At 42.8% G+C, this 27,921-nt stretch overlaps 1 protein-coding gene and 1 long non-coding RNA gene across 2 annotated transcripts in view; one reads left to right on the plus strand and one right to left on the minus strand.

Annotated features, from left to right (window-relative positions):
* Window positions 1-27,921, plus strand: part of PLPPR5 (phospholipid phosphatase related 5) — a 91,403-nt gene that overhangs the window by 38,335 nt on the left and 25,147 nt on the right. The window contains exons 2-3 of the mRNA XM_079981685.1: window positions 2,106-2,238; window positions 4,828-5,078. Of these exons, the coding sequence (XP_079837811.1) occupies window positions 2,106-2,238; window positions 4,828-5,078 (384 nt within the window). The remainder of the gene's footprint in view (window positions 1-2,105; window positions 2,239-4,827; window positions 5,079-27,921) is intronic.
* On the minus strand, window positions 512-27,921 carry LOC307218973. Its single transcript, XR_013840213.1, has 3 exons — window positions 27,479-27,921; window positions 15,323-15,381; window positions 512-1,083 (listed from the first exon to the last, which is right to left on the minus strand). It is a non-coding gene; the product is annotated as an uncharacterized lncRNA (long non-coding RNA).

Raw genomic sequence — 27,921 nt, forward strand, 5'->3', positions numbered from 1 at the left:
TTCTCCACTTGTGGAATGCTCTCCCCAATGAGGGCACCATCCTTGACATCTTTTGTGCACCAGCTGAGAGCCTATCTCTTCTCCCAGGTGTTTGACAGATCATGATCAATGTTCTGCTCTTTGCTTGATAACTGCTTGCTGATGCTGAAGTTCTGCTCTTCAAGCAGCTCCAGGAGATGTTCCTCATCCTCCTCTGGCTCCAGCTTTCCAGCAGTAAATCCAGCACCTTCATGGCTAGTCCAGCTCTGTTGACCTCACCACAGAAGCTCCTTATGCCTCACAGTACAGCTCCTAGCAATCTCTGGAATCACCTTGCCACTGCCAGCCCTTGACTCAGGAACCATACTCCAAAAAACGCTCAAAAACTCAAAAAAATAGCTGGGTCCATAACCTGATGGACAGCGTCTTGCAATCAATCAATCAATCAATCAATCAACAAACAAACAAACACCATGCAGAGTCAAAGGTCCAAAAGGGGGAAAAAAACTTTTACTAAAAGGCAACGGCTTGTTACAAAAAACTTCAGAAAAAACGTCAGACACATGAGGTACAAACGAAAGTAAGAGCGAGCGAGAGAGCAGCTTGCTGAGCGCAGGAACTTATCTCTCCTGACTCAGTGTGACCTTGAGATAGTCAAAACAATATTTGCCTCAGAAATGAACCTTATAGAATCTTCCAGAATCTTCCTGCACTTTCCAGTTTCTGCCCTCAAAGACTTTAGTCATGAGAAGTTTATGGGTCACTGTAAATGGTTTTACTGCAATGGCTTCTCTTTGTTTCTATGTAAATTCATTTGGCTGTTAATTTTTGTAAGCTGCTTTGTAGTGAGCAAATAATTAAGTAAAAAATAATAATAATGAGCCCCATTCCCCAAGAGTTTGAGTCCTGAGGTAAAACTGGCTGGAGTTTGCCCAGGGAATACTGCTGTCAAATTTCCTCAGGCATGAACAGCAAATTGGAGCAGATTCTTCTGAACTTGCACCCGCTGCCTTGGCCATTTATCTGCTTCTGGACTCAGTTAAAGTTGCACTGGAAATGAAGTGTCTATATACGGTGCCAAATCCATTGTGTTCTTTACAGTTGCTGTGGGGAGATGGGAGGAGAACAAGATTACCTCTGAAATACACATGCTGTCAAGGCTTTCACTCAACACTTGCATGAACAACATTTAAAATGCTGTTTTAGGATTGGATATAAAGAGCTCTCTTTGTTGTTGTCATTGTTCTGATTAATTCACATTCAAGGTGAAATTCATATTTACTCAAGGACTGAAGGCAAAGGATATCATAGATGATATGTGAGAGACGAAGCCCTGAATTTCCTGTTTATAAGGATTGTAGGACTGGTGTGTGTTTGTGTGTTCCATAAGAATCCAGAATTATTTTACTTCCAAGACTTCTAAAATTGTATGCTAAAACTGCCTGGGTTCTTTAACCAGAATATAAAAAAACCTGCACTGAAGAAATTGCAAGCTATCACCCATCATTTCTTCTGATCCCCGTTTCTACCTCACAGGTTGCACCTGAAAATATTTGTCTTAAATGCTCAATAAAAATCTAGAAAGAGGAATTAAAAAAAAAAAAAACATGATAGCATAATAATTATAATACGCAATCATAGAAAGCTTTAAATAAATGAGTAGCATAAAGTTTATTCCATAGTGGAATACAAGGTTCATATTTATACAAATCATGTCAAATAATCATGAATGTTGCCAAATAAACTCATATTTAGTAGCAGTGTGTCCACCATGAGTTTTTTTGGTCATATAAATCAGAAGCAAAGTCTGCCTGTAGAGAAAGGCAGGTCATTGGTTTAATACCAGGCCAGTCACTGAAGACAAAACTGAGCTGGGAACAATATCCTCACTTAGTATAATGCAGTTTCCTATGTTCCATGATGGTTAGGGCTGGTGGGCACCAGGTTGACTATCCCTGCTCTGGCACAAGAAGGGAACAGATGACAATCTACAGCCTCCCTCCTCTCCCAACATCAGTATACTCAGCACCTCACTCGGTTAGACACTGGCTTCTTTAGGGACTGTTTGCTCACGCTTTTAAGCATATTTACTGAAATCCTTTTCTTCTTTGTTCTCCCCCTTCAAGATCATCGTTGGAGAAACTGCAGTGTTTTGCTTACAGATGGCCACACGGGATTTTGAAAACCAAGAAAAAACAATATTAACCGGAGACTGTTGCTATATAAACCCACTGGTGCGCAGGACTGTCAGATTTCTTGGTAAGATTTCTTTCCAGATCTTCATGTGTCACACAGGCTGTCCACCTGTCAATCATCCATTTTTGTTTCAAAGCATGCGCCCTGACACAGCACTTGCAAAGCCCTGATGACCAGCGGATTCTCAATGCTTGCAAAGTACTGTCTATAGGGTTTTGCAGATGATGCCAGTCAGCGGTGCCTGCAAATCCCATTTAGTCCAGTTGGTTTTTCACCTGCCTTACATGTATATGATGCCCAGTGTAGGGCAGGTGAGTGTGGCTTCACCAAAACAATTTTGTGGGCCAAATGAGGTGGAATGAATTAGGTTTGCAGGTCAGAGGTTCTCTGCTGCTTCCTTTGAGGTTTTTGTGCCCTTTCAGGATGAAATTCTGTTGCTAAATCTTCTACACCAGACTAGTCTTCAAAAACTGCTTACTTTGTTACATCAGACAACCTAGAATTTCATAATTCTTACATTATTATTGGTGAGCACCATGTGCAAAGACATGGCTGGCCTTCCTTGCAGATTTGTCCTGTTCTCTTGAGATGCCCACTAGAGTGATGGAAAGCAAAGACAATGCCAGTCTTCACCCTAGATCAGGGTTTTCCAAACTTGGGTCTCCAGGTTTTGGACTACAACTCCCATCATCCCTAGCTAGCAAGACCAGTGGTTAGGGATGATGGGAATTGTAGTTCAAAAAACAGCTGGATACCCTGGTTTGGGAAAACTTTCCCTAGATGGTGGTTTTTGCCAATCTGTTGTTCACCAGATGTTTTGGACTACAACTCCCATCAGTCACCCAAAACCTCTGGAGGGCAACAAGCTGGTGAAGAATGACCTGTCGTAATACTTTCCCCTCACGTTAATATTCATCTTGAGAACTACAAGGAAGCAAATAAGTAAATAAAAATAGGATGCCACACACCATAGTCCTATAAATTCCAAAACATAAAAATATGCAACAGTGAAAATGAATACCTCCAAAAAGTGTAATTTTGAGGCATCTGAGAGAATGTTTTTGTTGTTGTTGTTCTTGAAAACCTTTTCAGAATCTTTTAAAAGAGAGGCAGTGATTTTCAACTTGGTATTCCCAGACAGATTTCTAAGGAACTTGATGAAACCCCCCTGAAAGAATTCGTCACATGATAACGCATCTGCTTTTTCTTTTCAGTAATAAGATGAATACATCTGTACTTGATTAACAATAAAGACCCAGGGCCTAATACATGCAGCTTTGATAATAAAAGATTCATAATAAACATTCCTCAGTTTTGCTAATGTTTGGTGGGAGGAAGGACAAAAACACACCTAATGATGGACCTTCTTCCTCTAAGGGAAATGATTACCAACATTTCCCCCATTTCATCTATTTCCCCAAGCTTTCTTTGCCTTGCAGAGATTCTAGGACTTTATGTAAGCTATGCTAAAAAAATAAAATAAAATAAAATTCTTTCTTGGATTGCTGTGCCTCTAACTAGCTAGGACAATGCAAATATACAATACCCAAACTATATCTTCTTTCTTCTTTGGCAATCACTCGTAACCGAGTAAGATTGTCTTCCATAAACATGGTTTTAACAATGAGTCCGTAAGTGACTGTGGAGGCCAATTCTGGATCCACACATCCTTCCACGGTGGGGACATTGGTTTCTGGGCAGGAGTTGATCACAGTGTGGATTTGCCAAGCGTGCCTTCCTCTTAGTACGTTTCTCCTTTGCGTCCTGAGTTTCAGCGTCTTCAAAGCCCATGACACCTTCAGTAAAGGCTGTTCTCCAACTGGAGCGCTCGCAGGCCAGTGTTTCCCAGTTGTCAGTGGTTATTGACCCGACTAAGGCTTTCAACACTGTAAATCGTAGTGCCCTGTGGACTGTCCTGAAAATTGGCTGCCCAGATAAATTTGTAAACATCATTCGGCTCCTCCATGATAATATGACAGCAACAATCGCAGATAACAATGGCTCTCAAAGTGGACCATTCACAGTGGGATCAGGTGTTAAACAGGGTTGTGTTATTGCCCCAACTCTATTCATTATTTTCATTGCCATGATCCTACACTTTGTCGAAGGGAAACTCCTCACCAGAGTAGAAATCATATATTGAACACATGGAAAGCTCTTCAGTCTGAGCAGGCTGAAAGCAAAGAGTAAGGTTACCAGTTACAGGTAGGTAGCCGTGTTGGTCTGCCATAGTCGAAACAAAATAAAAAAATTCTTTCAGTAGTACCTTAGAGACCAAGTAAGTTTGTTATTGGTATGAGCCTTCGTGTGCATGCAGGTATCTCAAGAAGTACACACGAAAGCTCATACCAATAACAAACTTAGTTGGTCTCTAAGGTGCTACTGGAAGGATTTTTTTTTTTTTATTTTGTTTCGAGTAAGGTTACTGTAACTTCCTTCATAGAGCTTCAGTATGCTGATGACAACATAGTGTGCACACGCTCAGAGGATGACCTCCAAACCATCCTAAATACCCAAACTATATATTAGCATCGTTATTGCTCATGCGTTCTGGATGGTACTTTCATGGAGAAATTGCCGTTGCTGTTTGAAGTAACGTTTGGTCAGCATTCCAGATTATGAACTCTTCCTTTTCCTCTTCCTTTTCTCCAGGCATTTATGCATTTGGACTTTTTGCAACGGACATCTTTGTAAATGCCGGACAAGTTGTAACTGGGAATCTTGCACCACATTTTATTGCACTTTGCAAACCCAACTACACCGCTCTTGGATGCCAGCAATTTACGCAGTTCATCAGTGGTGCAGAGGCTTGCTCTGGAAACCCAGATCTTATCATGAAAGCCAGAAAAACATTTCCTTCCAAAGAGGCAGCTCTGAGTGTATATGCAGCGACATATTTGGCCGTAAGTAAAGTAGACAGCCTCGTTCTGTGATGCCTCGGCTGCTTCTTGATCAACTACTGTATCTTGTTCTTCCTAGTTTATTTAAACTTGCTCTGCCTTAACACAGCACAGCCTGGACGAATGCTCCTCTCTGGGTTGGCCAGCTGGGCTGCCCATTGCTTGGGTGGGCAGCTGGCTCAGTGCAGCCCTATTTTGCTCTTATGGGGGCGAGCGGTGAGGGCTGGGCTGCTGCCCTCCTGGCACATGCACCCACTCGCCCCAGGACATAGCAACCAACGCTACGCCACTGGTCAGTTTTGCATTTCTTAAAAGTATGAAGACGCGGGTGGTGCTGTGGGTTAAACCACAGAGCCTAGGACTTGCCGATCAGAGGTCAGTGGTTCAAATCCCTGCGATGGGGTGAGCTCCCGTTGCTCGGTCCTTGCTCCTGCCAACCTAGCAGTTCAAAAGCACGTCAAAGTGCAAGTAGATAAATAGGCACCACTCCGGCGGGAAGGTAAATGGCGTTTCCATGCACTGCTCTGGTTCGCCAGAAGTGGCTTAGTCATGCTGGCCACATGACCCGAAAGCTGTATGCCGACTCCCTTGGCCAATAAAGCAAGATGAGCGCCGCAACCTCAGAGTCGGCCACGACTGGACCTAATGGTCAGGGTTCCCTTTACCTTTAAAAGTATGAAATGCCTCTGTTTTCTTTACCATGTGCAGGTGTTTGAAACAAGGGATTTTGGAGGGGCTGGGAGAACAGATCATGGGGACCTGCCTCACCCCTCCTGTATCGGCACATTAGAGTGTTTTGTTTGGCATTGCAGCCTGTGAGAAGGGTAGAGTTCAACCTGTTTAGGCCAGGGATGGGCACAAGAACCTGGGATAGCTCAATTGGTAGAGCATGAGACTCTTAATCTCAGTGTCATGGGTTTGAGCTTTGTGTTGAGCAAAAAGATTGCAGAGGATTGGAGTAAATGAACCTCATGGTCCCAGACTGTGTACAGGTCTGCTCTAGATGAGGGATGCCCTCTATATATGTTTTGGAATACAATTCCCATAATTCCTGACCATTGGCCGAGCTGGCTGGGCCAAAGGGAGTTGTAGTCCATGATACTTGGTGGACACAACAGTGACTACCCCTCATCTAGAGCATGCCTGCAGACAAACTGGGACCCACCAGCCATGGCAACAGATCTAAGAAGTGTTTCAGTGTTAAAATGTTAAAATGACTGTAAAATGATTGAAATGTATATAACTGAAAATCATAATATTATTATTATTATTATTATTATTATTATGTGTTTCAGAGGATGGGGCGGGTCTGGGATAATTCCAGGCAAATGCAAGACTCTTACAGTTTTGGACGTACTTAGCATTCCACCTAGGTTCATTTGCTCTTCATATGGACTAAAATAATTAACCAAAATACCCAAGGACCGATCTGAGAAATGCACCCACTGTCAGATTGCGTTTGTCCCCAGATTAAGCAAGGGCATGTTTTAACCTATCAAATGGAATTTTCCTCCAGCTTCCCCATTAATGTTGGCACTGGAGTAGCAGAGAATAAGGGTGGGGGGAAAGCTAATTTCATGCCACTTTCCCTAGTTTCTGCTGGCCTGGTTTTATGTGGAGTCCCAGCCACAATCTAAGTCTTCCACATGAGTGAAAAATAGGCCTTGGGAGGGCAGTTTGACAACACTGATGTTGACATCTGTGGGTCTTTTTCAGCAGCCAGAAGAGCACGATCACATGTCAGGGACTCTCATATGTACTTTATTTAGGTTTGTAGGTTGCGAGTTGTACATTTGAATCAATTAGGAAATAACTGATGGAAAGCAGGCAAGGAGAAAAATTCCAGGCATGTTGACACAGTTCTGGGTAGGGAGCGAAACTGAAGCAATATTGAATGCCTCATTAAAATGAGTTAAAATCAAGTGTAACGAGTAACAACATAGCAAAAACTAAATAGTCTAGCTCTCAGAATGCCCTTTATACAAGACTACCTGGGCCGCTGCAACCGCGTTTATCTTGTCAAACTGTTTCCCTTACACTCAACAGCTTTCTCTGCTGATTATTACAGGAATAATTCTACGGTGGAAACATTTTCCTTTTCCTGAGATCAAGTACAAATAAGAAATGAGTCAGATCTCACACAAAGCAGGCTGTGTCACACATTCTTTTGTGGCCCAAAGTCTTTTCACAAATTCTTGGATGTATGCCAATGAGAAATATTGAGAATTAAGATGGGAGAGAGAGAGAAATACCAAAAGCATAAGGAAGAGAAATACTCTTTGGTTATTCCCCATAGTATAATCTCTGGTTGTTGTTTTTTTTAAAAAAAAAGACTGAAAACTTATATAAAAGCTACTTAAAAATAGTTTCTGCTTTCAAAAAGTTACTGGCATGCACTTGAGCACTTTTGCTGCAATTTCAGTGCCGGTAAAGCTTCAGGTTTATGTCATTACTAGAAATACACATGGCTCATATCCACCAGGAGTCATGTGTGGTGAGTTCAATTCTGTGAATTCCCCTCCCGGCTGAGATCAATCATCTCTCCCCTGCTCCCCCGACTGAAGTTTATTAGGAGTGTCCAATGGGCTCCTGTGCTGCCCTGGTACTGCAGAAGCTGCAGCAGCTTCTTCACCATATTGATTCCCTCTGAGGCATCCAGGTAAATAGCAGTGTCCCACCAGCTGTTGCTGAGTATGCTAGTTGGCATACGTGAATAGGGAGGAGGGAAATAACTTGGGTATCATCCAGGACTACTTCACCAGCCCACCAGAAACATCCAGCAGGGGTGGGTGGGTGGTGGGCAGGACTATGGAACTTGAAGACCAGCATAGAGTCAAATTAATTTGAAACCCATTATCATTATTATTACCATATTTTTCTGTGTATAAGACTAGTTCCCCCCCTAAAAATAATGTCAAAAATTAGGGGGTGTCTTGTACATGGATACATTTTCCCTATTTTCTTAAATCTGAGTCCCCCAAAATAGGGGGCATCTTATACATGGGGGCATCTTCTAGACGGAAAAATACGGTAATTGTTACATTTGAATGCCACCCTTCATCTGAAGATCACAGCGTAGTTCACAACATAAAAATCGAAAACAAAATGCATAATACATAAATACATTATAAAAACAAATTTAAGCCAATAACCCACCTCCCACGATCCGATGCATGGCTACTCGCTGAGTTCAATGGGACTGACTCCTAGCTAAGTGGGTGTCTAGGTTTTAAGATACAGATAATCATTAAGGCATCTGTTGTAACCTTTCCTCATAGGGGTAGTTTGCTTCATCCCCTTGATCATCTAAACCAGGAAAAACCATTTAGACTAGTGACCAGCACTACATCTTACATTGGCTAATTCCATAAGTTAAATAGCTGTTGAGTGAAGAAACATTGCATGCTGTGTTAGGATCCAACAGTGACCTTATGAAGTGACCTTGCATATGGGTACTGTGGGTTGGGAATATGGTGCCTCTGATCTCCCAAACAACAGCAGTGTAAGTATGGCCTTTTAGGCTGCTGGAGGCTGGGATTGAACAATGGAGAACAATGGAGAATGGTAGCCACTGTAATGAGTAGCGTTTTGGACATGGACTTGGGAGTTCAGGGTCAGACATCTGAAACCTGTAGGACACAAATGGAGAACGCATAGTCCTCCAGATGTTCCTCACCTGCATAGCAAACAACATTTGGAGGGATGCAGGTTTTGGGCCACCATCTGCTACCTTAGCATTTCTCATGGGGGTTGTGAGGAGATGAAATGGTGAAAACTCAGGAAAGCAGCTCTGACCTCCTTGGTGGATGGCTAGGAGAGAAAAGTACACAAATACCCAATTTTACTCACGTTCAGTTCTGTGCATTCTGCACTCTTAACTGAGAGGAGTAGCCAATGTTATGTCTCACACCATTATGCCCATGTTAATTGTCTCCAGGGTATCTTCTAGCTTTTAAATATCTTAGCATATTGTTTTATTAACAATAGGCTCCCTTTTTTCGCCACTGTTTAGTGTGGGTTGATGCTGCTATGACAACTTGGGACTTTCTCTCCTGCTGGATATTCAGCCTTCTACCAACAGCTTTTATATTGCCTGTTTGGAAAACTTCGTGGTTATTTATTTTATACTGTTGGGTTTTTTTAAACCAAGAATTGCCCAGGAAAGATGGGAATGTTGTGGAAGTTTAGGAAATTGCCTCCTTACCTTCTCTCATGTGTAGAACACTCTAAATCCATTTATTTTGCACAGCTGGACACACTAGCAAAATAAATACACTATGGGGGGGGAATCAAATTGGATATCATCATTTATGAAGAGTTTTATCCCCTCTCCTTTTGCTACTTTCCAATGTGATACGATTTGTTCTGTTAGGGATGTTGGAATTGGCATCAACTTGTAAATCTGTTTCAGTAAACATTACTTGTCTCATCCTTCATTTTCAACAGAAACCCAAAAGCCAAGTACAGTTATAACCCTTAACTATGGGTGGCGCTGTGGGTTAAAGCCTCAGCGCCTAGGGCTTGCCGATCGAAAGGTCGGCGGTTCGAATCTCTGCGGCGGGGTGCGCTCCCGCTGCTCGGTCCCAGCGCCTGCCAACCTAGCAGTTCGAAAGCACCTCCGGGTGCAAGTAGATAAATAGGGACCGCTTACCAGCGGGAAGGTAAACGGCGTTTCCGTGTGCGGCTCTGGCTCTGGCCAGAGCAGCGATGTCACGCTGGCCACGTGACCCGGAAGTGTCTCCGGACAGCGCTGGCCCCCGGCCTCTTGAGTGAGATGGGCGCACAACCCCAGAGTCTGTCAAGACTGGCCCGTACGGGCAGGGGTACCTTTACCTTTACCTTATGACTAGTGATAATCATGGTATGTTGGTTAAGACCCCCAACACCCAGTGGCTAAGTGATGAGATTTGGCTTCCCTTGGAGAACAATGAGCCCAGCAATTGTCACCTCCGGGCATTTCCTGGAGTGTATACATGTCTTCAAGCTTGGGGAGGTGGAAGGGGAAAGTGTCCCTTTTCCAAGGGCAAAATGGTGTTGGAATGGAGGAACTTGGCAAAGGTTTTGATTTTATATGATTCATAAAGCTAGGTATATTCCCTGAGCTGTCAAATCGAAAGGATACATTCAGGCATAATATTTGTAACTGTTAACAACTTTAAAGATGTGCCCCCCCCCCCCTGTAATTTTTGTAACAGTTTGATTCTGTTATTGTTTGTATGTTCATGTGTCAGCTTGTAGATATATGGTAAAATAAAGTAAATAAAGGAACAACCAGGCCAGCATGGAAAGGTCGACGAGAGGGCCATTTTGGGTTTTGGTGGGCCACAGGTTGTAGCAAGCTTGCCCTTGACACATTCCTTGCAAATAGGACTGCTGGCTTTCACTTTGGTGATTGTGCTGGTCCTTTTGGAAGCTCTCAGGCAGGATGAAAGGATTCACCCACTGGATCATTTGCAATGACTTAGGCCACCTTCTCCCCTGGGCCCCCACTGCTCATTCACACAGGTTGAGAGATGGGAGAGAAGGGGAAGGAACTGTTGAGGCAGCGACGGGGACTCAGAAATTTCTCCAAGCTAGTCTCTTGTCTTCAGGCCATGCCCTTCCTCAGCCCCGCTTCCTCAGATGTTTTTGCCTTGGCTGGAAGGTGTGCTTGAACTCTTGACAATGCTTCTTGTTTCCCTGGATAGAAGTTAGGGGTGTGTGACTGTGTGCATAAACTACTGTGCAAAGGTAAAATTTACATTCCTCTACCCACCTACTTTTCTTTCTGGTCCCACCCACTACAGTGGTACCTCGGGTTAAGAACTTAATTCGTTCTGGAGGTCTGTTCTTAACCTGAAACTGTTCTTAACCTGAGGTACCACTTTAGCTAACAGGGCCTTGCGCCGCCGCCATGCGATTTCTGTTCTTTTCCTGAAGCAAAGTTCTTAACCCGAGGAACTATTTCTGGGTTAGTGGAGTCTGTAACCTGAAGAGTCTGTAACCTGAGGTACCACTGTACTGGCATTTGGCCCTCAGAAGGTTGGCCAGAAGGGAATGTGGCCCTTGGTTCCCCATCCCTAAATTTAGGGTGGGAGAAGGAAGGAGCCACAAGTGCAGACCCTCTTCCTGTTAGAGCACTGTAAGGAGAAGAAAGAAGGCTCAGGTTGACACCTGAGATTCCTACTTCTAATTTGCCTCTGTTTTAATAAAACAATGAAAGGGAACAGGACACAAGGACACACACATTGTTTCCCCTTCCCTACCAGTTCTGCTTGTTGCTCGTATTCTTTGATAAAGGAGCAAGACTCCTTGACCTATTAACTGCTTTTTTGACTATGAAAAATGGCCGAGGCTGCGATTCTGGACAAGAGCAGAAGGTGCGACACTAATTGGCTAACACCGCTGAGCGATTGATCTCCTGCCCTCCAATTCCAGTTGTGCATGAAGTCCTTCTGCATACTTCCCCTCAGCTCACATATGTGGGGGGGGGGCACTGCAGGAGGCTGCCGTTTCAGGGGTATGATGGTGACACTGCTTTCTCCCTCGCTTCCAGATGGCGCAGTCTTTCAGCTCACTCCCCTCCACCACACCTCTCTGCTTCCCAACGGCTTGCTCTGAGGCTGGGTGATGAATAGCTGTTGGTTGAATATCAATGCAAACAAGGAGGAGGTGGTCCCGTAGAAAACATTTGGAGGAAATGCCATCGTGGGGACTGCTTGGAAGTTGGGCTATACATTAAAGATAGATAGATACGATAGATGATAGATAGATAGATGATAGATAGATAGATGGATAGATGATATAGATATAGATATAGATGATATAGATATAGATGATATAGATATAGATATAGATATAGATATAGATATAGATATAGATATAGATATAGATATAGATGATATAGATATAGATATAGATATAGATAGATGATAGATAGATAGATAGATAGATAGATAGAAAGATGATAGAGATAGATAGATAGATAGATAGATAGATAGATGATAGATGATATAGATAGATAGATGATAGATAGATAGATGATTAGATGATAGATATAGGCATTTTACTTGCTTGATGTACAGTGGTACCTCGGGTTACATACGCTTCAGGTTACAGACGCTTCAGGTTACAGACTCCACTAACCCAGAAATAGTACCTCAGGTTAAGAACTTTGCTTCAGGATGAGAACAGAAATTGTGCTCTGGTGGCATGGCAGCAGCAGGAGGCCCCATAGGCTAAAGTGCTTCAGGTTAAGAACAGTTTCAGGTTAAGAACGGACCTCTGGAACGAATTAAGTACTTAACCCGAGGAACCACTGTAATAGGTTTTCCCTCTACCTAAATTCATACCTGTTTCCAGTTAAGCCAAGCTGGAGTTGAAAAGCTCTTGTATTTTTTTCAGGTAACAAGTGATAATTAAAAGACCCCCCCCCCAACTCTATGGAAGGGCTGTAGCTCAGTGACACAGCATCTGGTTTGCATGTAGAAGAACCAGGTCTAATCTCCAGGTCTGGTTGGAAAACAACCCTGTCTGAAACCCCAGAGAGTCATTGTCAGTCAGTGTGGACAATACTGAGCAAGATAGTGCAGTCATCTGACTTGGTATAAGTCAACTTCCTATGTTCCTGTGTTGTGGTTACAGGTTGTCTCCATGTCTAGCAAGTTCAGATAGAGCCTCAATACTTCCATCCCACGACATACTTCCCAAAGCCAATCAGTTGTATACGCAGGAGCCATGTTTGCTGCACACCAGCAAACTGTATCTGCACAAATAAAGTGTTCTTCTAAGAATACCAGTTGCTGGGGATCACAAGTGCGAAGACTGCTGTTGCATTCAGGTTTTGCTTGTGAGCTTCCCATTGGCATCTGCTTGGTCATTGTGACAACACTATGCTTGACTAGATGGGCCTTTGCCCCGATCCAGTGGGGGCGGCTCTTCCTGTATTCTTCAGAAAATACCCAAATAGTACTGCCGCACAAAATGTGAATCTCAGACCTCAGTGCAACCCTGCCCTACAATCATGTCAGCTTTGTTCAATGAAGATCTTTGTACCCACATAAAGCTTTGGATGGGGGAAAGAAATGGAAGAAATTTGAGGTTATCCTTTGAGGGTTAGTTTCCTTATGGCTATAGCCTGGTTGGCACGTAATGCTAAACCACAGTTTAGCCTTTTTAAGCATAAGCTCATGTGTTCACCCTTCCCCTTGTCCTGCATGCCTGCAAGGAGCCTGAAAGCTTTGTCTTCAGTTTTCAACTAACCATTGTTACTGGTTATTTGACAACTGTGGTTAGGGTGAACTATGGTCTAGGAAAACTAGCCAGAATCATTAACCACAATTTGAGGTCTGTTGGTTTCCCTAAACTAGGCGCATCCTTGGATTTAGAGGTCACCCCCAGCTATTACCATGATTTCTCCCCTGATGCTACACTTCCTGCTTCTTTGTTTGGCAGCCATGCTCTCCTCCAGGGCTGGGAGAGCTGGCCAGGCCTGTTGGTGATTTAAAAATGGAGCCTGAAGGGAGTGGGAAAGCAATTGCACTCTGTAGTCACATACTATAGTTCCCTTTCCACTTATTGTCAGGAGTTCAGCCTACACTCGAGTAGGACCCTGGCAGAGACACATGCCCGACTGGCATGTTCCCTCCCTCCTGGTCGATCGCTCGGGAGCTTCATAAGCTTTCTTCAGCCCAAACATCACAGCGACCGATGCCAACTGACACCGGCACACTTAGGGATCTGCAGAGTTTGTGCAACTTGCGTGTGACAGACCTCAGCGACTCAGCATTTTGGCTAATCTGTCAAATAGTAGATTTATTGCTCAGATAAGTCCTGGCGTCCAGCCCACTTCGGCTACGCAGCTCTGCTGGACTTCAAAGGCCACATTCCAAAGGCTCTGAGCAAAAAAATGCAGAGTTTACGCAGCAGCAAGAGAAAGCTGCAAAAGCTTCTTCAGAGCTTTCTTCAGTGTGCTAAAATAAAGTCCACTCAGGATATTAGCAGCTAGAAGCAGTTTATTTACAGCAGACTATCCATTATTGTCCACAGCGAACAGCATCGTGAAAAACACGTCCTCTCTCCTCAAAAGTGAAAGTAGAGAAAAAAAACAAAGACTGGAGACTCTCGGACATGACGTAGAATCTCCCCCTCCCAACAGTGGGCAGTGCGTACACTCTGAGCTGTTTTAACCCTGTAAGCTCAGGTTATCCTCACATAATCTACTTTATTTACATATAAACACACATGGAGCACTGCAACATGGCTCTCTCTGGCGTCAGACAGCAAAAAGAAAAAGAACAAAGGACAATAGTTCCACTTCATGGAACACAGTAACACAAACATCCTGTTTCCGTCACTTCCCACTCTGTGGAGTCAAAACATATACCGTTATGTGATAGACAAAAATCCCATGACCGCAATCATAGTTCAGGAATTCTAACAGACTCCCCCAATTCATGCTCTGTTTTGCAGTCATCAGTGTAACTGCAACAACCATACAGATGTCATACACACAGTATACCCCGTATCACCTGTTCCACCCTTGGAACTACCTGCAACTGGATTAGCCTTGGGGGCCTGCCTGATGCCTCCGTCTCCTTGGCAGTATCCCAACACTTCTTTGCAGCTCCATTATCAAAACAGCAGCTGACCATCCAAGTTATCTCTTGTCAAGTTATCAATAAAAGTGTCACTTGGATTTGAAAGTGCATTTTCCTTCTGGTGTTTTAAAAACAGCAATGGTTTCCCTTGGGAGGTTAGCAGCAAGGTTGGACACCCGACCTTGGCTCAATCCAGAAGAAGAAATGAGAGCAGGGAAACTCTGGTCATCTCTCTCTGAGTGTGGAAGCTCCAGAGGTCGCAGAATTTGGTCCCCAAATCCATTCCTAGCAGTGCCACTGTGCTAAATCACAACTAACATTCACCACAGTTTTGTGTAAGGTTTTCATGTAGTGAGCAACCATGGTTAATGGACTATAGAAGCGAAAGGGGGAAGAGGGAAGTACAGGAATCCACATTGCCGCATGTCCTCTTAATGCTCAACTTCAGTTACATGCAAACACAGTCATTGCCATTTACTGTTTTTCTTATGGTAATACTGCTTGCGTGGTCAGAAATCTAAAATCTGAGTTGTGTGCATTTCATAAATACTTCATTAAATGAAAAACTAAATTGATAATGAAGCATCTGAGCCCTTGGCATACAGGTACTTTTTTGAGATACAAAGCGAAGCGATGTTCATTATTCATTAGCAGTGTTTGTTTTCTTACCTTGATGTGGGCTTTGCGTTGCACAGGAAAAGTTCAGCTCATTGTTGTCTTCTGGTAATCTGTGTAATAAACAAATATAATTAGGCTGAGTCAGTTTCAGGGAGATTTATCACTTGCCTTGCAGTGAAGTTTTATCCTTTAAGGTGCTAGGAAGATGTAAATCTTAATTCGTTCCGGAGGTCTGTTCTTAACCTGAAACTGTTCTTAACCTGAAGCACCACTTTAGCTAATGGGGCCTCCCACTGCTGCCGCACCACGAGAACATGATTTCTGTTCTCATCCTAAAGCAAAGTTCTTAACCTGAAGCACTATTTCTGGGTTAGCGGAGTCTGTAATCTGAAGCGTATGTAACCCGAGGTACCACTGTATATAAAATGACAAAATACATGATGAAAGCAAGAACAAAACCCACAAACCAGTAAATCTCCCCCCCCCGCAAAAAATAAAAAGTACATTTAAAGGGGTAGAAGATGTTAATCAGCCCAGACACTGAGGTCCAGCTCTAAGGGCCTTCTGGCAGTTCCCTCACTGTCAGAAGTGAGGTTACAGGGAAGCAGGCAGAGGGCCTTCTCTGTAGTGGCGCCCGCCCTGTGGAATGACCTCCCATTGGATGTCAAGGAAATAAGTAACTATACAACCTTTAGAAGACATCTGAAGGCAGCACTTTAGAGGCTGGTTTTTAATGTTTTATTATGCCTTGTATATGCTGGAAGCTTCCCAGAGTGGCTGGGGCAACCGAGTCAGAGGGACAGGGTACAAATAATAAAATTATTATTATTATTATTATTATTATTATTATTATTATTATTGGCCTGGTTGAAGAGTAACGTTTCCATCTGGCGCCTAAAGTTGTATAATGAAGGTGCCAGCTTGCCCCTTCAACCTTCTAAATCATGCCTGCCTTTGCCACTTTTCAAGGTATTAGGTGGCTACCCAATTCGTATTCTCTCATCTCCCACCAGATGCCTAGTCCAACCTTTAGGCTGCTTAAATCCTGTTGAAGTCGGTCGGATTTAAACAGCTTGGCTGTGCAGAAACTTACAGCTTTTGTTTCGAGTAAAAGGAAGGAGAGGGGAAAACAAGCTTAGCTGTCCTACTTGCAACCCTGAAGTTGTATCTGTAGAGTCACAATAATACAGTGATTACTATATTGATCAAGAACCCGAGATTTTTATTTTTATTTAATGAAAAACTAAGCCTGCAGTCACAAGAATTGGCTGTTCAGTTCGAAACCTGTGAAATTCAGCTCTTCCTCCTTCTATATTTATTTACACCCACTTTCTTGACCTGCCCTGTCTCTTGTACTTATTATCTTTTTCCTTGGCAGGAACTGGATATAAGGGCTTTCAGGAAAGGAAGTTGTTCTGGTGTTGTTCATCCTTACATTGTGCTCAGCCTGCCCTGAAGGTCTTTGTGAATTTTGATGAATCTGATGAGGACTCAGCTATACAGCTGCAAATAAAACATTTTGAATGTGTTGTAAAGTGCAGTACACAATTGTGCCATTAGATGGCAAAAGTGAGCTATGCCAAATTCAATATATCTTTCGAAATGTTTTTTTTTTAAAAAAAAAAGCATTTTCACGGTTTTTTTTTTATATGTGTGTAGATTTAAGCTCAGAGCAGCTAAAACAGAGATTTTAAGTGTGTGGTTGTTGCATGTGTCTGTATAAAACAGGAAGGCTGTAGATTAAGTGGTGCTTCGCAAGACGAAATTAATCCGTTCCGTGAGGCTCTTCGTATAGCGGTTTTTTCGTCTTGCGAAGCAAGCCCATTGACAGCTTAGCGGATTAGCGCTATTAGCGGTTTAGCGGCTTTTAGCGATCAGCTGTTAAGCGGCTTATCAGCGGATCAGTTGATAAGTGGCTTAGCGGCTTAGGAAAAGGGGGGAAAAAGGGGAAAAAACCCGCAGGAACTCGCAAGACATTTTCGTCTTGCGAAGCAAGCCCATAGGGAAATTCGTTTTGCGAAGCGCCTCCAAAACGGAAAACCCTTTCGTCTAGCGGGTTTTCCGTCTTGCGAGGCGTTCGTCTTGCGGGGCACCACTGTATTACAGTTATAAGACTCTGGACTGAAACCAGCAGCCCCATATCTCCTCCCCTCACAAAGGCAAGATGCTCAGAATGTGATGGGATGCCCTCATGCTGCAAAGTTGCCTTGCTGCTGATCTGCTTCATTGGTGACCATTTGCGGATAAGGAAGTGTAATAGTACGAGGGTGTTAAACCTTGAGTATCACTAGGTGTCATAGCTGTCAACTTTTCCCTTTTCTTGAGAGGAATCCTATTCGGAATAAGGGAATTTCCCTTAAAAAAAGGGAAACGTTGACAGCTATGCTAGGTGTTATGGAAAAGGAAGGGAGTGGGTTTCTGTTTTCAGCAGCAGCCCCCGGCACACATCTGCCATAACTTCTAGCTCCACTCTAATGCTTGCTCCAGAATTCTTGCTAGTTTTGAAATCAGTCTGGAATTCCCTTTGCATGTTTGGTACACCATTGCTGGGCGATATAACGGCACATTGTTTGAAATAGGTTTGAAGTTCAGATCGCAACAACGGTTTCAGAATTTCTGAGCTGGCAATACATTAGCTCCCCAGCCACTGCCAGCACAGTGCATTTTACTCCTGGACAGTGCTTTTTTTTCCTTCTAAAAAAATGTTTAGGGGTACTCTCATTTTCCTTCTCATATTGAAATACTGTCCCTCAATGATGCCAAACTGAGATTCACAAAATGTTTGAGGGTATGCGTACCCCTGTGTCCCCCGAGAAAAAAGCACTGCTTGCGCCTTGCAAGGGCGCACTATGCTTTCCTCCTCCCTCCCTCTTTTATTTTATTTAACAATATATATATATTTAACAATATAATATATAATATATAAACAATATATATATATTTAACTCTCTCTCTCTCTATATATATATATATACATACACACACACACACACACACACACACACACACACACACACTTTTTTTAAAGAAAAAAGCCCTCTAAGCATTTTACATAACATAAGAGGAAAAAAATCATAAGAAATTGCTGATACAATCAACAGATTTCAAAAAGCTAAAAGATGTAAGAAAAGCATCACAATATAAAACCAAGTTTTTTTAAAAAAACAAATATAATTTTTTAAACATGTGTCTGGGGAGGCTTGCCTAAACATAGAAGCTTTTAACAGGTGTCGAACACAGTACAGTAAAGTCAGTTCCAGAAAATAGGTGCTGCCACACCAAAAGATTGATTTGTCGCAACTGCAGAAATGAACGTTATATGGAACTTGTTATAGTGCCAGTTCTGCAGATGGAAGCATATATTGAACATGGAAGATAAAACTTTGTGATTTTTCAGAAATAAAATAATATGAGAGTTTTTTTAATAATAATAATAATACAGTGGTACCTCGGGTTACAGACACTTCAGGTTATAGACGCTTCAGGTTACATACTCTGCTAACCCAAAAATAGTACCTCGGGTTAAGAACTTTGCTTCAGGATGAGAACAGAAATTGTGCTCTGGCGGTGCGGCAGCAGCGGGAGGCCCTATTAGCTAAAGTGGTGCTTCAGGTTAAGAACAGTTTCAGATTAAGAGCGGCCCTCCGGAACAAATTAAGTTCTTAAGCAGAGGTACCACTGTAAAGTGTTTAAAGTAAAAGTTCATTTTTTCAAAAAACAAACAAACACAGTTTGGTTAAAATTAAACCTGAATTATAAAAGCACTTTATTTCCTTGAACTAAACCCATCTCCCTTAGACAAAAGCTGAGTTTGGGGGGGGGGGAGTTGCGCAAAGAAACATGGGCAATACATTCTGGAAGCAAGCACTGGAAATATGGCAGATGAGGTCATATACAGTGGTACCTCGGGATGCGAACGGGATCTGTTCTGGAGCCCCGTTCTCATCCTGAACATAACGTAAGATGTGACAGTGCGTCTGCCCATGTGCTGGCCGCGTTTCGCCACTTCTGCACATGCGTGTGACGTCATTTTGACCATCTGCGCATGCGCGAGCGGCGAAACCTGGAAGTAACGCGCTCCGTTACTTTCGGGTCACCGCAGAGCGCAACGTGAACGCGCTCAACCTGAAGCGTATTTATCCTGAGGTATGACTGTACTATATTGCTGGTGGAACTTGACATGTCAGGGACATGTCATCACATGCACAGGACTCTATCTCTAGTTCCTGGTTCCAGGAGATGCCCTCCTTAATTATCACTAGGAGGAGGATTCTACCCATGCCAGTGAGCTTGTGCCCTTTTATATTTATAGCTACCTGAGCTGTTCAGTTTGCTTAGTTCTCGAAATATGTATCTTGACCCTTTATTTGCTTTTCAACTTATGAAAGGAAATGGTTCTACCCAGTAACTACTAGCTCTTCATTATGGCACTGTCAGGGGCTGGACTGAGGAGGCATGGTGGGAACACTCCCCTCTTCCTGCAGCTTCCCGAGAAGAGGAGGACAGTATAGATTTAGAACAGCGGTTTGCAGAATGTCATAGTTCAGAGGCTGCAGAGGGGAGAAGCTGGGGAATATTGGGAGAGGGACAGCAGGAAGAAGAAGGACCAGGAAAGGGACAGCTGACAGACTCAGTGTCTTTGGAAAGCATGCCCCCCCCCCAGTAGTAGAACAGAAAGCTCAGAGGCAGAAAACATAGATCAGCAGGGGTGACGTAGAATAGGAGGGACTGGGGGTGGGGGTGGGATCTTACTTGGAGCAACGCCATTATCTAAGAGAGACCGCATTCCTTCGTCTCTCTCTCTCTCTGTGAATATTGAATAAACTACTTGGTAAGAACTCTTCTTGTTTATCTGCTTCTTGACATCTCACTGTGGAAGGGATAATATTCCCTGACAGGCACACACAATCAGCAAAGATCTTAGATGTTCAATAAGCGACACACCATTTTCTAAAAGGAGTAAGGATGCAACGTTTATATAAGGTTAGCACCAACTAAGTTCTGCCAGAGTAGAACCTTTGAAATTAAATTACCCAAGTTTCTTTGTCTCTTACCGCACTGAATTTATTTGTTGGTAGCTACCATCTTGGTCATTTCAACCACCACTAAAATGGAAATATATACATACTATACAAGCTATACGTAATATACATAGAGACACCATTATAAGGCAGTATAACCCAATTAGTGCATATGTATATTAGAAAAAAACAAGCTGAGACAAATAAGTTCCTCAAATTCATTGGTGATCAGATCTTTACAGTCCACCATATTACCCTTAATGTACCTTCTCGGTTTTTGAGCAGCAGTCGCAAATCTTGCAATGTTGTGTGCCACAAAATTATCAAAGCCGGAGAAAAAATACATGATATTCACTTGGTCATCCACTTCAAAGTTTGTTATGCTCATCAGTTTTGCTGGGTCTGCTCTAAGTAGAATTATTATTGGATACGACTCAAAAATTATACAAAGTGTACACTCCTAGGTAGTGTAAATGCTCTCTTTAGGTGTCAAATTTTAAACACATTTTAGTGGTTAGGTTAACCAAGAAGTTAGCAACATTGGTTCCTTCCTTCCTTTCCATTCATATATCATGTTTTCCTCCCAGTTGCTCAAGGCAGCACACCTTGATATCTTTGCTCCTCCTCTTTGTTTTACCCTCACACCAACTATTAGAGAAATAGTTACCCATTGGCAGCCAATGACTCTCACGCCTAGTCCAGAACTCAAAACGTTCCATAATGAAACCCAGCCAACTATTCTGGCCTTTTCTTTTCTTTGTTGCTGCTTTAAATAGCCTTGATTTGTATTGACCTGCTGCACTATGAACCTGTAATATCAAAGTTTCAAATGCATTTTTCTAGTTAGGATTTCCACAAGCCGTTTTCTCAGCAAGATTCGTTTACTTTACATCTTCCACTATGTGTAACGGTGAAGATGATTATTCCTGACCTCTAGTGGAGTTTACCACAAATTACCATGTTATTACATAATTATGACAACCAATTGTTTTGTCTAACTTTACAAAAAAGATTTAATATGTCTAGGGTGAAATAATGGATTTATTTATTACCATGCCATGGGCTGGGAGATGATCATTTATTGTGCATTTATCATCATAAGAGGCTGCTATAATAAAATATTCCCTCCTCTCTGATATTTGTTAAATTGGACCGTTTGACCCAATTATAAAAAAAATGGTTTTTTGTGCTTTGTTTTTTTCTTATTTAAGAATTTTGAATTTTATTTAGTGTGGTTTTTTTAAAAAATAAAACCCCTCATGAATGCATGTTTGTATGTATGTTTGTGCATATAATTTTCCAAGCAATTTCAGCAACATGCTTAGCATGTTCCTCCCTTTGTTTCCTCCCTTTGCCTCTGGCCAACAGGACTGGCCCATAATATTTTGTTGCCTGAGGTGGAAGAGTGTGAACAGTTAGAAAAAGATAATGGCTGCCTAGCAACTCCAGAGCAGCATAATGTGGATTTCTCTGAGCAGATGACTTCTGTAGGTCCACTGAAGGATTATCCTTGGTTCTTGATACAATCATCTACTCTAGGCTGTACCTGTCATGCTAGGCATATTAAGGTAAAGGTAAGGTAAGGTAAGGGACACGGGTGGCGCTGTGAGTTAAATCACAGAGCCCAGGACTTGCCCATCAGATGGTTGGCAGTTCGAATCCCTGTGACAGGGTGAGCTCCCATTGCTCGGTCCCTGCTCCTGCCAACCTAGCAGTTCGAAAGCACGTCAAAGTGCAAGTAGATAAATAGGTACTGCTCTGGCGGGATGGTAAACGGCGTTTCCGTGCACTGCTCTGGTTCGCCAGAAGTGGCTTGGTCATGCTGGCCCCATGACCTGGAAGCTGTACGCCGGCTCCCTCGGCCAATAAAGCAAGATGAGCGCTGCAACCCCAGAGTCGGTCACGACTGGACCTAATGGTCAGGGGTCCCTTTACCTTTACCTTTTAAGGTAAGGTAGGACATGGGTGGTGCTGTGGTCTAAACCACTGAGCCTCTTGGGCTTGCTGATCAGAAGGTTGGTGATTCGAATCCCTGCGACGGGGTGAGCTCCCATTGTTTGGTCCCAGCTCCTGCCAACCTAGCAGTTCGAAAGCACACCAGTTCAAGTAGATAAATAGGTACCAATGCAGCGGAAAGGTAAACAGTGTTTCTGTGTGCTCTGGTCTCCATCACGGTGTTCCGTTGCACCAGAAGTGGTTTAGTCATGCTGGTCACATGACCTGGAAAGCTGTCTGTGTACAAATGCCAGCTCCCTGAAGGTGAGATGAGTACCGCAACCCCATAGTCACCTTTGACTGGACTTAACTGTCCAGGGGTCCTTTACCCGAGGCATATTAAATGGAGCTTGTTCCCAGTAAGGATGTTTACTTTAAACCCACTGAATTTAGTGAGGGTGACTTCCAAGTAGACTTGTATAGAAGTGTGCTATTGTGGAGAAGTAAAAATAAGGAAACACCGCTGGAACTTCTGCATTATAGTCATGGTGTTGTTAGTATGCTTGTTTGGTATATGTGCCACTGTATATACCTGCAGACTAAGGCTGGCTAAGCCCTAAGGCACATTCAAAGCACAGTGTTTCCCTCAAAGAATTCTGGGTGCCATAGTTTGTTAAGAGGTACAGTGGTACCTCAGTTTAAGAACAGTCTGGTTTAAGAACAATTTGGTTTACAAACTCCGCAAAACCGGAAATAGTGTCTTGGTTTGAGAACATTACCTTGGTCTAAGAATGGAATCTGAACGGTGGAAGGGCACCGGCGGTGGGAGGCCTCATTAGGGAAAGCGTGCCTCGTTTTAAGAATGGTTTTGGTTTAAGAATGGACTTCCAGAACAGATTACGTTCGTAAACTGAGGTACCACTGTACTTAGAATTACATACCCTTCAACATTTCTCTGATAAAAATAGGGACGTCCTATTCTGTAATGATAATTTCACTATTCATACCCAACACATCTTACTAGGTTTCCCTGGCCACTCTGGGCAGCTTCCAACATATATAAAAACATAATGAAAAATTAAACGTTAAAATTCCCTATACAGGATTGCCTTCAGATGGCTCGGAAGTCAAATAACCTCTAACATTTCTCCAACTCCATAACCTCCAACATTTCTCTAATGAAAGCAGGGATATATTAAGAAAAAGCAGGACATTCCAGGATCAAATCAGAAACCAGGACAGCTTCTCTAAATCAGGGACATCCCTGGAAAATAGGGACACTTGGAGGGTCTGGAATTGTATCTATATGAAGGGTATACTACAGTGTCCAGAATACTTTGAGGGAAATAATGTGCTTTGAATGTGCTTTAAAGGTATATTGCATGCACAATTTGCGTCTGTGTGTTCAGAGACTAGCCTCTTCTGGAATAGAAAGGACTGGGGGGAATTAGATCAAATGTGCTAGGGGAAATGTCCCGGGTTCTATTCTGCAATCCTGGCTCTGTTGCCAGAGGAGGTGTTCATGTCTATCCATAGAATCGGCTCATAAACTTAAGCACATTTAATTAAATGCACAGGATCACTTTGGGTCAAAATCTGAGAAGCAGAGTGCCCTTGGACAGTGGTGGGGAGCAACAGAGACAAGATCAGAGCTTTCCCAAGAAGTGAGATTTATTGGGAGAGAAGAACAAAGTGGTCGTATAATAATTGACTGTGAAGGCTGTTCCAAAGAAGGGATGGAGGGGTGGGGATGAGAAGTGATATGGCTGTCAGCCACGGAGGCTGTAATGTACAGTGGATTGCTTCAGGGAGGGGAAAGGAGGAGGTGTAGTGGGAGTAGGAAAGCTGGAGAGAGAGGAGAGAGAGAGAGAGAGAGAGAGAGAGAGAGAGAGAGAGAGAGAGACTTCCTTATGCTTTTTCTGTGCAGGAATCAGTAGCATTAGGTTAAACTGAAAAATAAAGTAAAAAGGAGAGACTTCCTTCAATCTCAGCTAGTCTTCATGGCACACACTCTACTGTTAGCAGAAGTGAGGGCAAAGAAAATGCAGAGCTAGGCATCCAGAGTCAGTCAGGTTGATTTTTTTTGTAGCAAGGCTTCTCCTGGGATCACCTAGAGTTCAAGGATCCAGAGGTTCAAAAGCAGGAACTCATCCAGGAATTCTAGAGGCCATACAAATAGAGTGTTTGCAAGCATGGCGCTAACAGTGGCATACTAAGTTGGGAAACGATTGTAAGACTGTGGAAAAGAGAATTCCCGCAAAGCAAAAACAGTCAATTTCACATAATTATTTCATCTCTAAAGAACGTTGTATTATTTCCGTGCACTGTAATTTAAGATGGATATGGACAAACAAGAGTGTGTCTAGAAGAGAAGGCCTAAAAGGGAGAAGGGCCTGGAGACTAAGGGTTTGTTCACACCGGAGTATGTTGTGGATTCACAGTTTACTTGTGTTCTCATTAAGTGAGCATCATCAGCATGACACCCACTGTGGAGAGCTGCAATTTCACACATTTTCTCCACTGAATTTGGATTTTCCCAATTGGGGGATAATTTGATAAGGGGAGAAATAAATGACCCCAAACTGCTGCACTGTGGTCAGTGGATGATTTGCATCAGGTCCCCCCCTCAATGAATGGATCAATCCTTCCCTTGTCCTTTCCATGTCCCGCACTCAATTACTTACAGTGTCATCCCGAGTTGTGAGTGCAACTTTGATTTTTTTTTAAATAAAAAAGTGTTCACTCAGATTGACAAACAAAGAGGGGTGGGGGAAGGAGAAAAGCATTAAGAATAAATAAAAAATGCCCTTGCAGGTACAAGAAGTGGGAAAGAGAAAGGGGAGGGAAATAAGTGGCAATCTCTCATGTGAGCGACTCCAAATTGCACCCGGGGAAAAGACATGGAGCAGTGCTGGTGAAGAGTTAAGACTGGGGAGAATCCCAAGGGGCTGAATGAGAGGCTTAGACTTTGGTCCTCAGACTGAAAGTTCCCTGCCCCTGAAATAGCTCATAAAATCGAAAGTAGATGCCCCCCCCCCCGATGTGTCTTGCTTTTTATTTGAATGTCTCAAAATGACAGCAGTGATTTCCCCCACATTTCAAAAAAACAACAATATACCTTTAAACAAAGTTTAGGCAATCCTTGCTGAATTCATGAAGCCTCTATTTACCAGGGAGCTTGAATTTGAATTCCATTACTAAAAGCGCTGTGTAGTTTTTCCTGAACATTCTGTAAATGTTTTCTCTTGACAGATACACAAGCTCTCGTTTCTATTTCTCTCCCTGCCAGCACACAAAACCTCTGTAGCACTGCGCAATCAGAATCAAGTTCAAGAAAGACCAAGATTAAAAATGGCAACAATACTGGAGGGCAGGATTTAACAAGAATATGGTACTGCAGGAGTTAGTACAGTCTGTGAAATGAATACAGTATCAGTTTTGACTGAATGCGGTCACAGATTTATTTGCTTGTAGGTTGCCTTTTACATTTAAACCCCTCCCAAGGTGACTTCCTATATATAAATTCATGGTGTAAAACTAATAACCAATTTAAAGCAACCAGAGGAACCCACAATACCTTTCAGGGGAATCCATTGCATAATCCTGCAAAGTTTTGGTTCCCCTGCCATACCACTTCCCAGTTTTCCATATTTTTAATTGCTGCCAGTCAATGAATCAATCAATCATAGACATGTTCAGTCTATGGCTGGCTATTGATTTGTTTATATACTGCTTCTAACAGACGTATCTTAAGCAATGTACAGCAAAATCAACACACAAGAGACAAAAGAGGTTGAAGAACAACTACTGTGTGTTTGCGTCTTACACACATTTCACTTGTGTGATTTCAACTATACACAGTTGCATAACTATTGTTCTTCAGTATCTTTGCAATTCTCCTTGGTATCCTTTATAGTTTGTCAATGTCTGTCTTGGATTGCAGTAACTAAAAGGGGTAGTGTTTAAAGATGCCAACCTATTTTGTTAAATTCCTGCAGTTTTGTTTTAATAAGATGAGTCTATTCTATAAAGACAATTAAGAATAATGGAACATTTTGATACTGTTCACTGGCATCACCAATAGGTATGAGACTGATATTATTATTATTATTATTATTATTATTATTATTATTATTTAGATACGGTTGGAAGCCTTGATCTTACAGGATTTATGAGTTTGGAAAATGCACCTTTTAGAGTGTTCTCAGTATGATGTGTAAAGGTTGAGGGGATTTTGTGTGAAAGTGAAAAGCCAGTTTAATTTAGAACAATTTGTTGTTGTTGTTGTTGTTGTGATTATCCTGTTGTGTGTGCTATTGAGGCTCACAAGGAAAGTAGGCAGCATGTGGTGAAGTCAAGTAAAAAAAGATAATGCCCACTTGAGATAAGCAAGGTTGAGTCACAGTAGGCCATGTCAGGTTCATCAGGTAAGGTGTAGTTTAGCCTTTCTCAGACTTGGGTTCCTGTGTTATTGGACTACAACTCCCATCATTCCTCGTTAGCATAACCAGTTGTAAGAGATTATGGTTATTATTGGACTACAACTCCCATCATTCCTCGTCAGCATAGCCAGTTGTAAGGGATTATGGGAGTTGTAGTTTAATAACTTATGGGGACTCAAGGTTGAGTAAGGCTGGTGTAGAAAGTCAAAGCAGGCCAGGTTGGGAAAGTATGGTCAAAATTTCGCTTAACAAAAAACAGGACCTTGGATAGCTCCAAGTGAGCCCTGCTAGCTGAAGTTCCCTTCCACTAAAATAGCTATGGGAATGAAATACAGTATATGGGAATGAAATGAAATAGCTCATCCAGGAATGAAACAGAACCGAAATTTCTGTCAACCAGAGCCTTCAGACAAGACCTGTAACATGGTTGGCTTGGCTACCCCTAGAACAGCAGGCTGGTTAGTTAAAAGGCCCTTGCCTGATTTTGCAGAAAGCCATTCCCAACCCTGCCCAACCCAAGGCCCCTCCTGGAGACCATCTGCTTCAGATCCAACCCCAAATCAATTCAGAGGTGGGGCTAATGGTTAACTAAGATGCTAATTAAATGTATGGTTGGAAGAAATGCTCTTCCCTCATCCCTGACCAAGAGCAGGAGGGTTCAATTCTGTGCAAGGGTGCTTCTTCGCAAATGCCTTCCCCACAGGAAAGGTGCTTGTTAAGAAAGTACTGCTTCCCCAAATATCTCCCTGCCAGGCCTCCTCACAGTCCACTCCCAAGGCCCCGTTGCCATAGCAACCCCACAGGCCTACCTCCATATGTGATGCAGCCTCCACAGCAGGGCCAGGCTGTATTTGGGCTCTACCAGCCATAGCTCTCCACTTACTTCTTCCTGATCGGGATGCATTTTCACCAAGTTTTCCTGCAGCCCAATCTTAGGCCTGGATGGTTGCCATGGGAACAGGGCCTTGGAAGAGGCCACAAGGAGGCCTGGAGTGGGGATTATATAGGGCACTCCTTCAAAAATGCCTTCCCTGTGCTGAGAGTCAATTCCACACTTTATGTGGCAAGTGTTTTGTCCTCCCTGCTGGTTCAGCATAATGTGTGAACAGCAGCACATAAATACAGTAACTCAGATCAGGGCTTTAGGTGTGGCTGCCTCTGTTCTGTGGGACAGCATCCCTGCTGACATACAAAAGGCACTCACTATTTGTACTTCCCAGAAATCATTGAAGACATCTTTATTTTGACAAGT

The sequence above is a fragment of the Podarcis cretensis genome (genome assembly GCF_951804945.1).
Source record: "Podarcis cretensis genome assembly, chromosome: 6".
NCBI classification, from domain to species: Eukaryota; Metazoa; Chordata; class Lepidosauria; order Squamata; family Lacertidae; genus Podarcis; species Podarcis cretensis.